Raw genomic sequence first — 12,132 nt, forward strand, 5'->3', positions numbered from 1 at the left:
TGAATTGAAAGAAGAGATGGCCAAGAACAGAGTCTGTGTAGACTTTGAGCTAGTACTCACGAATGATATTCTTTTACATAAAACAAAACTCAAGACAGTTAATAACCAGGTTAGCAAATCATCAGCAAATGTCTTCATTATACATGGTGATAATGAATTGCTACTTGTTGTGCAAGTGACAGTAAAAGGCAAAATTTGTATCATGAATTCACAATGGGATTTGACAATGAGTAGGGATTGTTTCCTGCTAGGATCATCGCAGGTACCTCTCATGTTTTCATACCATCACCCAGATGTTTCCGGATTCACAGATTTTGTCAAGGCAGTGAACCCTTCCAAATACCCTGAAGACACTTTCCTTGCTGAGGTGTGGTTTCTCTCTTTTAATTGTTCTGATTCTGAGTCTGACTGTGGAACGTGGAAGAACTGTGCTTATGATGCCTCCTTGGATTGGTTGCCTCGGCACGTTTTAGATATGGCTCTGTCCGTGGACAGTTACAATATATACAAGGCTATGTACACTGTGGCCCATGCTCTTCATGAGATTATTCTTCATCAAGCAGAAGTACAAAACATGGGGAACAAAAAAGAGACAGTGCCTACTCTTGCCCAGGTAAGGCCTTCTATGTTGGATGACACACCCCATGAACATAGTCACCTCCTACATAGTTTTCTTACCATATGAAATTTAAGTATTATATGTATTTTTCCAAAACCCAAGAACTAATATCTGGTTAATATATGGAAGGTACTCTGGACATGTATTTTCATGCTCTTAAGGAAAAGCAGGAGATAATGAGGGTCAAGTTCTGTGTTTTAGAAATATGTCACATTACAAAAGGCCTCAACTTATTCAAAGCACTTATTTACAAACTGTAAATTCACATTTTCCCTATAAGTTTTGTTTGCACTAGCATAGGATGACCTACTAAATAGAATTTTCCATATATTTCATAAGGGATCTAGTTTCATACTAATTTAGGTATTTAAATTTTACCAACCCCTTACTGGCAACATTCATAGAATTAGTGATTATGGAAAACTGTAGCTAGGCAACTGAGAATCATCTCATTAGTGACTATTTAGATGGACTGGGTTTCTCCTGAGTAGTCATTATTCCTTTGTGGATGACAAGGATTCAGAAGGATACATTTTTATTCCTCTATAGATTTTCTTTAGGGATACTACATTAGGTGGCTCTGCTACTACTGCATTCTGAATGCAAAATGAAAGGCAATCAGGAAATTTTTTTCAATTTTTCTGCCTTCACTTGGGATAGACTTCACCATAAGTTGGTGACTCTTTCAGCTGCACGCTCTTCTGAAGGACATCCAATTTCACAATCCTGCTGGAGATCAGGTGATTTGGGATGAGACAAGGAAATTGGAGGCAGCGTATGACATTGTGAACATTTGGAATTTCCCACAAGGTCTTCATCTCGAGGTGAAAGTAGGAACGTTTTCTCCATATGCTCATCAACTCTCTCTATCTGAAGAAATGATACAATGGACCATAGCATCTACAGAGGTAGGTGGGATTGAATTGCGATCATTCTAAGGATATAAACCTAAGCAAAATTCAGCCTTAGAATGTATATCTGTTTGGATGCCACCAAGCTACTTCAGTAAATAGTAGCTACATTGGTGGATGAGATACAAATATTATGGTTTAAAGGCTTTCCATTCTGTGACACTCTTCATTTAACCACCATAAAAATCAGGGCTGAGTGTGTAGGACTCATTCCTGCAATCCTATCTGCTCAGGAGGAAGACATCCTCGAACTTAAGATTACAGATCAGTTTGCAGCTCCCGCTGGCACATAAGTCTTTGGGACTCCTAGCTCAATTGGCAAACACAAACCTCAGATGGATCTGTGGATCAGGTGGTACAGTATTAACCTTGAGCAAAACATGTGCCCAAGGCAATTCACATGCCCTAAAATCAAACCCCAAGATCAGCACCAAAAGCAAAAAAAGAAAATTGACAGTCTCTAAATGTTATTTCAGATTATTATCATAAAATGTAAGTTGCATATATCTTAGCAAATTGTGAACACTGTGACAAAGTACCCAAAACATCACTTTATGTGGTTGCAAGCTTTATTTTGCTTCCTTCTGTGGAGGTTTCATTCAAGGGTTAGTTGTCCTGCTAGCCATCTTTTGTGAGAGGTATCCTTGAGAATCAAGGATTCTCAGTAGATTCTCATTCAGGGTCAGTGAAAAACTCCGAAGATATGATGTGTTTGGGGATCATATAAACTATAAATGTGAGGTGTATGCTGTAGCTTTCAGCATACTGTTCAAGTTTCAAAGAGGATACTCCCTTCTTGCTGTTCACAATTTCATAGGTGAGTAGGAGACAACATGCAATGACATGCTGGCCACTAGTACGTACGTTCTCACCCTGAATCTCTATTTTTAAAGTTCCCACACTTCTCAATAGTTCCACAGGCTAGACATCAAGTCTAGAGCCCATAAGCCTTTTGTAATCATGTGATTGTCAATCTATCACAGTATCCAACTCACTGACTGAATAGGTGTGTACAGAATTAATATGCTTAATATTCTACTATTTTAAAACAATAGGCTTTTGGAGTATTTTCCACACGTGTAAACAGTTACTCACACACATGTGATTGTCGTCAGCCTCCCCGCTCTGTCTGCAGTATAAGTTGTGGTCCTGGATTCAGGAAAGCACCTCAGGAGGGAAAGGCTGTCTGTTGCTTTGATTGTATCCCTTGCTCAGAGAACCAGGTGGCCAATGGGACAGGTAAGTTCACGGCAGAGAGAGAAACTGATACACTGTACAAGTATCCACAATCCATGCAAGTCCATTCAAAAGTTGTGTGTTAGGCATGAAAAATCAAATTCTTCCTTCCCTCACTTAGTTATTTAAGTGTGACAGTGGTTGATACTACAGGAAAAGAAAATCTTGGGCTCTGAATTACATGGAGGATTATTTTTTTCTAGTCTGTTGTATGTATGATTATTCAACTCTTCAGTAACATATGTTTAACTTCTATCATATTAACTGCAAAGCCTTTGAAAGAACAAAGACTCTATCTTCTTCAAAATCAACTTCCAACTGCAAAGGAAACACAAATCTCACACAAGTTTAGGGCCTAGCGCAAGGACCAATTCTTGGAACAGAGCAAGTGCTCTGGGTTGAGTTGAGCATATTAGAAGAGGGCACATGTGTTTTGCATAGCATATCTTTATAGCTTGAAAGAAGGATTTGATTATCTGTGTCCTACAGGTGAGTAACAGAGACAAATGTAACTGTTGCAGGGAAGGCCATAGTGTTCTTATATTAATTGTACAGAGACATAAAGTAATGTGCAAGCTTCACTGTCCACAATTTTTGTGCCAATCCTGGGGCTTGGACTTGGGCCTTTGCACTGCCCATGGCTTCATTTTTCTCAAGGTTAGCCCTCTACAATTTGAGCCACAGTACCACCCTTGTCTTTTTCTGTATATATGTTGCTGAGGAACCAAACGCAGGGCTTCATGCATGGTAGGCACTCGACCAATAGGCCACATTCCCAGCCCCACTGTCCACAATTTAGAGTAAAGTGTTTAAGTTTCATACGTAAGGCTGAGAATCAGAGTACAATGAAGAGGGGCAGAAAATTATCCATAAGCTATTAGAAATGGCAAGAAATAATATCTTATTGTCAATGTAGGTAAAACAGTTGAAATCAGACTAAAATTTGAAAATGTGACAAGGCTATGGTGAAGACATAAAAATAATACTCAACGCATCTGGTAATAATCAGTAATACTTAATGCTCCCAAATATTCATATATCAGAATTCTCTTCATATAGGAATTTCTAGATGACATTTCAATAATGCAAACACACAGTTACTTGAATTCCTTACCAGATATGGAACAGTGTGTGAAGTGTCCAGATCACCAGTATGCCAACCCACAGAGAAACCAGTGCCTCCTAAGAGCTGCAAGCTTCCTGGCTTATGGGGAGCCCTTAGGGATGGCCTTGGTCAGCATGGCTCTTGGTTTATCGACAATCACAGCGGTTGTTCTTGGGGTGTTTGTGAAACATCACAACACCCCCATTGTCAAAGCGAATAACCAGGCTCTCAGCTACATCCTGCTCATTTCCCTCAGCTTCTGTTCCCTCTGTTCCTTGCTCTTTATTGGCCGTCCCAATTCGGTCACCTGCATTCTACAGCAAACCACATTTGGAGTTATATTCACTGTCGCTGTTTCTGCTGTCTTGGCCAAAACTGTCACTGTAATTCTGGCCTTCAATGTCACTTCTCCAGGGAGAAGGATGAGGTGGCTGCTGGTGTCAGGGGCTCCTAAATTCATCATTCCAATCTGTACCCTGATCCAGGTGACTCTCTGTGGAATCTGGCTGGGTACCTCTCCTCCCTTCATTGACACAGACACACACTCTGAACATGGCCACCTCATCATCCTGTGTAACAAGGGCTCCCTCACTGCCTTCTACTGTGTCTTGGGATACCTGGGCTCCCTTGCTCTGGCCAGCTTCACTGTGGCTTTCCTGGCCAGGAACCTGCCTGACACCTTCAATGAAGCCAAGTTCCTGACCTTCAGCATGCTGGTGTTCTGCAGTGTGTGGCTCACCTTCCTGCCTGTGTACCACAGTGCCAAGGGCAAGGTCATGGTGGCTGTGGAGGTCTTCTCCATCTTGGCCTCCAGCACAGGGCTCCTGGGCTACATCTTTATCCCCAAGTGCTACATCATTTTGATAAAGCCAGAGAGGAATTGTTTGCATGGCTTCAGGGAGAAAAGACATTGAAGTAGAAATAAGGATTGTTAAGATTAAACTTGTATGTTTGATTAGTATATGGGTTTTCTGCACAAAGCCTATAGTCATTTTCCAGTCCAATAGCTGTTGTTATTTTGAAATTTTTCCTGTAATTAATATGGATGCATTACAATTTTTCTGACATATTTTTTGTTCCTTCTATTTAATATGCATGTAATCTGTATTGCATCTTCTTAGAGTCTTTTGAACTAAGTCCTAGTTGAAGGGCTAGGTGTACACATAATGACACATAACACTGGTAGGTTTTCTACCCTGATGGGTAGCAACATGATATTATCAAGAAGTCCTCAGGGACTCACAGAGGGGTACTTGGAGACCCTTCACCTCACAATAAGAAGGATGCCACTTCATCTCAAAGTGCTTTATTTAGAAAAGGCAGTGAAATTGCTCATAAATTGTGATGCTTCCATAAGTTCCTCATTCTAAAATAAGGCAGACATTCCCCTTAGTGACAATAACCGTTAGCTGAGCACAATATTTTCATTTGGCTTGGTCCTTAGGCTTGCACTCAGGACCTGGGCACTATCCATCAGCTTGTTTGCTCTAGGCTAACATTGTATCACTTTTAGCCACAGCATCACTTCTAGTTTAATGGTGGTTCACTGGAGACAAGAGTGTCACAACTTTCCTGCCTAGCTGACTTCAAACAACGATCCTCAGATCGCAGCCTCCTCAGTAGGTAGGGTTTCAGTACAAGCCAAGTGGTATCTGACATTCTGAAATTCTCCTCTGTCAAGCGTGTCCTCAGACTTCCTTAAGGAATAGAGTAGGCTCTGAACCATTTGGCAGGATCTTAAGGGCAGCTGGCATTGTCTGGTTTTTAAAGGTAGATGCTGAAGTCAGCCAGTGTAGGATTGAATCTAGGCATCATGGCTCAGCCTCTTGACAAGTTACTTCAATGGGCAAATTATTTCATATAGAAGAATAATTGGCTCATAAGAAGTCTAGTGTCTGTTGTATACCAGATACCCAGGTGGGCCTCAACCCCCAACAATGGTCATCATCGCTGTCAATCATGGTAGAAGCCTTTTATTAGCTATGTATAGCATGTGATTGCCCCCACTGTGATGGTGACAAACAGCACTGGGTCTCAGTTGTATTTGGTTTTTATAGGCAAAAATCACCTGTACCACTCACAGGTGGTCTGCCAAGTTGAGCCAAGCAAGCAAGCAGACATACAGAAGGAGAATTGCTGTTAGTGATCACAATTGCAGTAAACTCCAGTTAACAAAGCAATGAAAGCAATACAATTCCTTTTTTTTAACCTTTTATTTTTCTCCAATTTTTATTAACAAACTGATGTATAGAGAGGTTACAGTTTCATACGTTCGGCATTGGATACATTTCTTGTACTGTTTGTTACCTTGTCCCTCATACGCCCCTCCCCCTTACCCCTTACCCTTTTCCCCTTGAGGTGTTCACTTCACTTACACCTAACAGTTTTGCAAGTATTGCTTTTGTAGTTGATTGTCTTTTTTTACCCTGTGTCTCTCAATTTTGGTATTCCCTTTCAATTTCCAAGTTCCAATACCAGTATACACAGTTTCCAATATACTCAGATAAGATTACAGAGATAGTGTAGGTACAACCACAGGAAGGTGATACAAGAACATCATCAATAATAGAAGCTACAGATACACATGGGACGTTGAAAGTAGTTACAACTGTGATATAACAATTGTCTCCATAAAATGGAGTTCATTTCACTTAGCATCATCTTAGGTGTTCATAAGGATATAGCTATTGGGCCTGTGATGCTCTGCTATGACTTGCCTAAACCAGCTAGCTGACCTGTTAATTAAGGGCAGGGATATTTCCCTGAGACATTATGGGAGGGATCCTGATGTACTAGTTATTCGCTACCGCTGTCAGATTTTGAGTGGGTTAAAAGAAACCATAACGGAGTATCTAGTGCCTTAGAGTGTTTCATGGGGAAATTGGACTGCCCATTATGGCACTTCAAGACGGGTAACCTCATTTTTGAGGTTACAGTGTACTCCCCTCATACTTATCTCTACCAAACCTCTTATTAAAACTGTAAATGTTTTTACTGATGGAGAAAAAGCGGGGTCTGCGGGGTGGTATATTCCACCTCCTCCCTTGCCATAGGAAAGAAAGCACCCACTACTTTGAGCCAGTTACAGGGTCTGCACAGTTTAAGGAACTGTACGCAGTTGTCCTGGCACTAACCCATGTTCAGCAGCCGATGAACCTGTTTTCTGACAGTTTGTATGTAATTAATTTTTTACCAACCCTAGTGTCCTCATACATTAAACTTGCCCATCTAGGCGAAAGAGCCCGGCATGCCGAAAGCCATTTTCTACAATGTTTTGCCATCCTGGGGCTACCCCTACAGGTAAAGACAGACAAAGGCCTTGCTTCATAAACAAACCATTACAAAAAAATTTTCAAATGTGGAATATTAAACACACCACTGAAATACCGTACAATCCAAGGGGTCAAGCCATAATCGAGAGGCATAACAAGACCCTAAGGGACCAATTAATAAAACACAAGGGGAGGCAGCCCCCATGACCAGTTAAGGACAGCCATACTTACATTAAATATTTTAAATTTCTCCAAAGACCACTCTCTGACGGCTTTTCAGAGGCATTGGTCAAATCAGACACCTTATTTAAAGGTGGATGTGCGATGGAAGGACCCCCTTAATGGTTCATGGCAAGGTCCTGACCCACTTATTAGTGTGGGAAGGGGCTTTGGATGTGTTTTCCCGATCAGGGAACCAAGCCCAATTTGGGTACCTGGTAGACACCTAAAATATTGTTTACCAGAATAATTACCCAAGAGCACTCCCTCTTGAGGTATGCCTTCTCCTCGTACTCTCTAGGAGAAAAAAAGACTGTGGTGGATATCTTCCTGCTCTTCCCTGGAAATACGGGAAACATGCCTACATGTATCAGTGGTGGACAACAGCGGAGACAGCCAGCCTCCCTTCCTTCCAGTGCCCAGCCCTGCTTGCTTCTTGGACTCTACCTCAATGTCTTTTATGGCCCAATGTTCTCTGTGGCAATGTATCACCTACAGCTTTGCCAAAGAACTGGAATGGAGTTTTCCCTGTTATTTCCTTTTTGCCTTTCCCCTGTTGCTGAGCTTAGGAGTCCCCATTGTGGGGGAATAGGTGTTAAGGGTCTTGGCACCTTGCTTCAATGTTTATGATAAACCTTCCACTAATGATGTGTTAAGTTGCTAGCACCTTGGCTGCTGTGGACCTCCAGAATTGCCAGGGCCTGGACCTCCTTCTATCTCACTGCCAGAGAAGGGGTCGCTGCCTGTGTTATCCTGTCAGCACTGAAAAGGACTGAACTCCAATTTTCCCTGGACTGAGCTAAATGGGTGGCTCACTCACCTTCTCTCCCTTGTGGGAGAGACACCCCCCCCCCCAAGATCCTTGTGTTTATATTTGCCTTGTGTTCACATTTGCCTCTGTGTTTACACTTGACCCTTGCTAGGGTAAATAGGCTTCCCCTATTTCTTAAGCAATGAGCCAGAGCTGTCCAGTTAATGGTGGTCTGGCAGCATTCTGCTGCTTTTAGCCAATTGGGAATCCTATGAAGTTGGTCATGGCCCTACCAGAATGTGCAGCCTACCAGGGTGTACAGACGTGAGGCAAAAATAACAGGGCCTCCTCTTAAGTGCCAATTCCTCTCCCCCGGAGTTCTTCCACTGGACTAGCAAGCCCTGCAAGCCCTGCCTGTTTTTCCAGCCCTGGGGCTGTGTGGCTGTTATGCCAGAACCTGGAAGGGGTGGTCCTAGATAGTCCCGCCTGCCTTCTGGGTTCTGCCGACCAGTTAAGGTGCTTTTAGCTGGCCCCACCTCCCAGCCTTGGAACTACGTGTAGCCAAGATGGCACCTGGTGGTGAACCCGGAGGCAGTCCTGTAGGCTGCCTCTTAGGATTGGTCCCTTGGCTCTCTACCCTTCACAGACTGCTCAGGCCGCCCCTCATAGCCGCTAGCTACACCCCTCCCCTTCCTGCCACTCTCTGACCCTTTTAAGAGTGTGACTCCTCCCAAATAAACTGAGATTGTGAGACCTTTCTCCAGGGCTGTCTGATTGCCATCCGGTGAAGAGGGGCTGGGTGCAGGCGGTTCTTCGACTCTTCACCTTTTCTTGGCTTGCCTCAGTCGGGGAGTGCTTACCTGGCTCTCCTGCTGGCCAGGAGAGTGCTGGGGGAGAAGGACACCTACACTTCTTAAATGTAAAGTCCGTGATTCATTTTCAGTGATCAGTGCTCCTTGGGATCAAGATCTGGACAGCTCCAGACAGTTGGTGTTGAGTTCCTTATTTCCCAGTTAGGAGGCATCTGTGGTGTGGGTAAGCTGGGATATGAACTCCCTACATGACAAAGGTTGGGGCATAGTTAGAATCAGGATCCTTCTTGATATGAGGGTGTGGTTGTACCTAGATTCCTCTTCTTTCCAGATCTTGGTATATCTCCTTAAAGCCTGGAACAGGCAAGAGTGGGAGGGGAGAGGTTTTCTGTGCTAACACAGGTGGCTGTTATCTGCCGCCTTGAATCGCTGCAAAGTGCTTGGGTGTGGGTGGCATGGCATCAGTAGCCTTCCCAGGTATTTGAGGGTTCCAGCTGCTGAGATTCTGCTCTTAAACCATCCTGAAATCACCCTCAGTTTTGATGACATCTCCAACTTTTTGTTTTTCCCAGTGAGGTTTTAGGTTTTGAAATTCCAAGGAGCACAGCTATCTATCCAAGAACCAGGTTGCAATATGGCTGAGCTCATCCTGACTCACAGCTGAGGAGTGGGTTTGCCTTTCCCTGCGTGGGCCTTCCATTTGTCACCAGAGAGGGGTAGAGTGGGGAATCAGAACCCTTGCCCATTTCAAAAATGGCATTCATCTAGGTTGGGGGGAGGTATGCCCTCCAGATGCAGTTCTCTGGGATAAAGGGCAGATGGTTTTGGAGGGGGAAGCACTCACCCATCCCCTTGCTATTTCAGACCCTCTGTGATGGGATGAATTTTCTCTATGTCCAGCTGTGTCTGGCTGGGTGTGGGCTCCCATTCCTGATGCTTAAGTTCATGCTGAAGGTACAAGTAAAGCCTGTGTTCTAGGCCGCCACTGTTGCCACCTCTAATTCTGCTCTTCACTTCTTTGGTGTCTATCTCTGTACAATTATCACTACTGCGCTGGACGTCCTTGATGTGGAAAGCTTGAGGGGACCTAAAACTCTGCTTCTTCAGGCTGAGATGAATGTGTCCCTGTTCTCTTTTGGCCATCATCTCCTCCTCAACATTGAATTTAATCTCACAGCAGAGAAAATGTCTATGAAGAAGGCTAAGAACAAATGCTAAGAATGAAGGGAAAGGGAACAATTACATAGGATTCTTGTAACATCATACATGCATGTAGGAAATCTGTATGTAGGTCCCACAAGGAAGTATATAAAGCTTTATGATATGAAGCATGGCCACTGCATCGTGAGCTCAGGCCAACTACAAGTATGTGTGTAAATTATATACATATATGTATATTAATGTATACATATATGTATATATATAAATCACACATAAGAATTTAAAAATTGTTACAAAAATTATGAAATGTAATAAATATGCCATTTTAATAGACCATTGGCCATCTCATTAGGAAGGCTAGAGTATGGTCACAGCTATGAAGTAGCTCTGTTCTCAGGGTCCATTAAGGTGTCTACTGGGAATTTGGGTCTAACATAATTTGACCAGTAGAAGACATAACGTTGCTTATAATATTTATTAAGGCTTGTGATAGAGCAGCATTTCATCTATTATCCATGTTCTCAGACAAATACATCACAATTTCATTTATATATACAGAAAGTTGAGCAAATATTGACTGTTTTATTTTAAATCTGTTTGCAAATCTATTTATGGTGACAGGAAAGATAGCCTGAGCTATTTCATCTCTTTAAGTGTAGGGTTTTTAATGACTCGGCCATAGGCTACCATGGCAGATATGAGGGAGGATATGAAGATAACATGTACCTATGTGAATTTTACAATATCACTTTTCTCTTACATCTTATCATTGTTTTATCCTCAATGTGTGTGTGTGTGTGTGTGTGTGTGTGTGTGTGTGTGTGTGTGTGTGTTTGGCACTCAAAAGAGCATATTTACTCTTTTGCACAGAGGGGTTACAGTTACATACATAAAGCAGTGAGTATATTTCCAGTCAAAAGTGTTACTCTTGCTCATGTTTCTCCCCTTTCTCTCCTCCCTCAATCCCCACCCCCAAAGTTGTGCAGTTCATTTCCAACATATTGTGTTGTGAGTATTGCTGTGGCATTGGTTTGCCCTTTGTCCCTTTTCTCACCACTTTGTTTGTTTTTCTCTTCCCTAGTTCAGATAAACATATATACAATACCCAAGGTACAAAAATCAGATACAGTGACAACAGGGAGTACACCATAAGGCAAAAAAAAAAACTAAGAAAAAAGAAATAATTTCATATCTTACATTAAAATCAACAGCAAATTGCCTGTTTGAAGGGGAAAGTTCAGAATATAAATGTGCAACAGAATTTCCATATCCACTTTGATTACTGACATGTAGTTGCTGGTTTCCACCAGCATGGTTTCCTACCTTAGGCAATAGTATACTTATACATTTGTGTACACGGAATTCTTAAGGAGACATACTTGAATCAACTAGTAATCTTCTGCATCTTTTATGGAAATTGGATGTGTGAACTGACCACCTGGGTATGATACCCTAATAACTTTGGGTAATGTGTCACTGGCAAAGATATTTTTGAGGCCCTATCTCTTTGCATCTGAAATGACATCCTCTGATGCATTCCAGGTGCATCCTCCCAACTGGCTTTTATGTAAATAGTTTCTTGACCCAGATGTTGGACCAAGTACATCAAAGTTAACTTCATCCCTGGGGCCTGCCTAGCTTGGGGTCTTGGAGGAAATGAGCACCTGTGATGAAGAAGGAAAATCTGCAAACATGTTGTCCAACACATGTTTTTCTCCTTGATACAAAGCCACAGATGTAGAGCCCCAGGAAAGAGTTTTACACATTCTTCCTGGGGATTTGCAAGAGGTTTCAGTGTCAATTAAAAGACTCATGTGCACCCATTCAAAGACATATGAATATATATATATATATATATATATATATATATATATATATATATACATACCGGAGACTGTGGGTCTCAGCTCCAGAGAGAATTTCATCTTGGCAGATGCTTCAGGGATGTGCCTTTGGATTTTCATACTCGTTTTACTCCAGTTTCCCCTTCTTCTCAGATCCTTGGCCGGCACTAGCTGCTTTTCTACAATGAAGCAGAGAGCACAC

At 42.3% G+C, this 12,132-nt stretch overlaps 1 protein-coding gene across 1 annotated transcript; it reads left to right on the top strand.

Moving 5' to 3' along the window:
* Positions 1–16: 16 nt before the first annotated feature.
* LOC125342786 (vomeronasal type-2 receptor 116-like) lies at positions 17–4,785 on the top strand. Its single transcript, XM_048335093.1, has 4 exons — positions 17–613; positions 1,309–1,527; positions 2,646–2,769; positions 3,884–4,785. Exons 1-4 carry the CDS (start codon positions 17–19, stop codon positions 4,783–4,785), a joined length of 1,842 nt encoding a protein of 613 aa, XP_048191050.1.
* Positions 4,786–12,132: the final 7,347 nt, after the last annotated feature.

Source organism: Perognathus longimembris, chromosome 27 (genome assembly GCF_023159225.1).
Source record: "Perognathus longimembris pacificus isolate PPM17 chromosome 27, ASM2315922v1, whole genome shotgun sequence".
In the NCBI taxonomy this organism is placed as follows: Eukaryota; Metazoa; Chordata; class Mammalia; order Rodentia; family Heteromyidae; genus Perognathus; species Perognathus longimembris.

Excerpts from the sequence above, each read along its gene's own strand:
- LOC125342786 (XM_048335093.1), top strand. The coding sequence starts at position 17 with ATGGCCAAGAACAGAGTCTGTGTAGACTTTGAGCTAGTACTCACGAAT. Across the intron at positions 1,528-2,645 it reads GGACCATAGCATCTACAGAG|CCTCCCCGCTCTGTCTGCAG; the intron begins GTAGGTGGGATT and ends GATTGTCGTCAG. Across the intron at positions 2,770-3,883 it reads CCAGGTGGCCAATGGGACAG|ATATGGAACAGTGTGTGAAG; the intron begins GTAAGTTCACGG and ends ATTCCTTACCAG.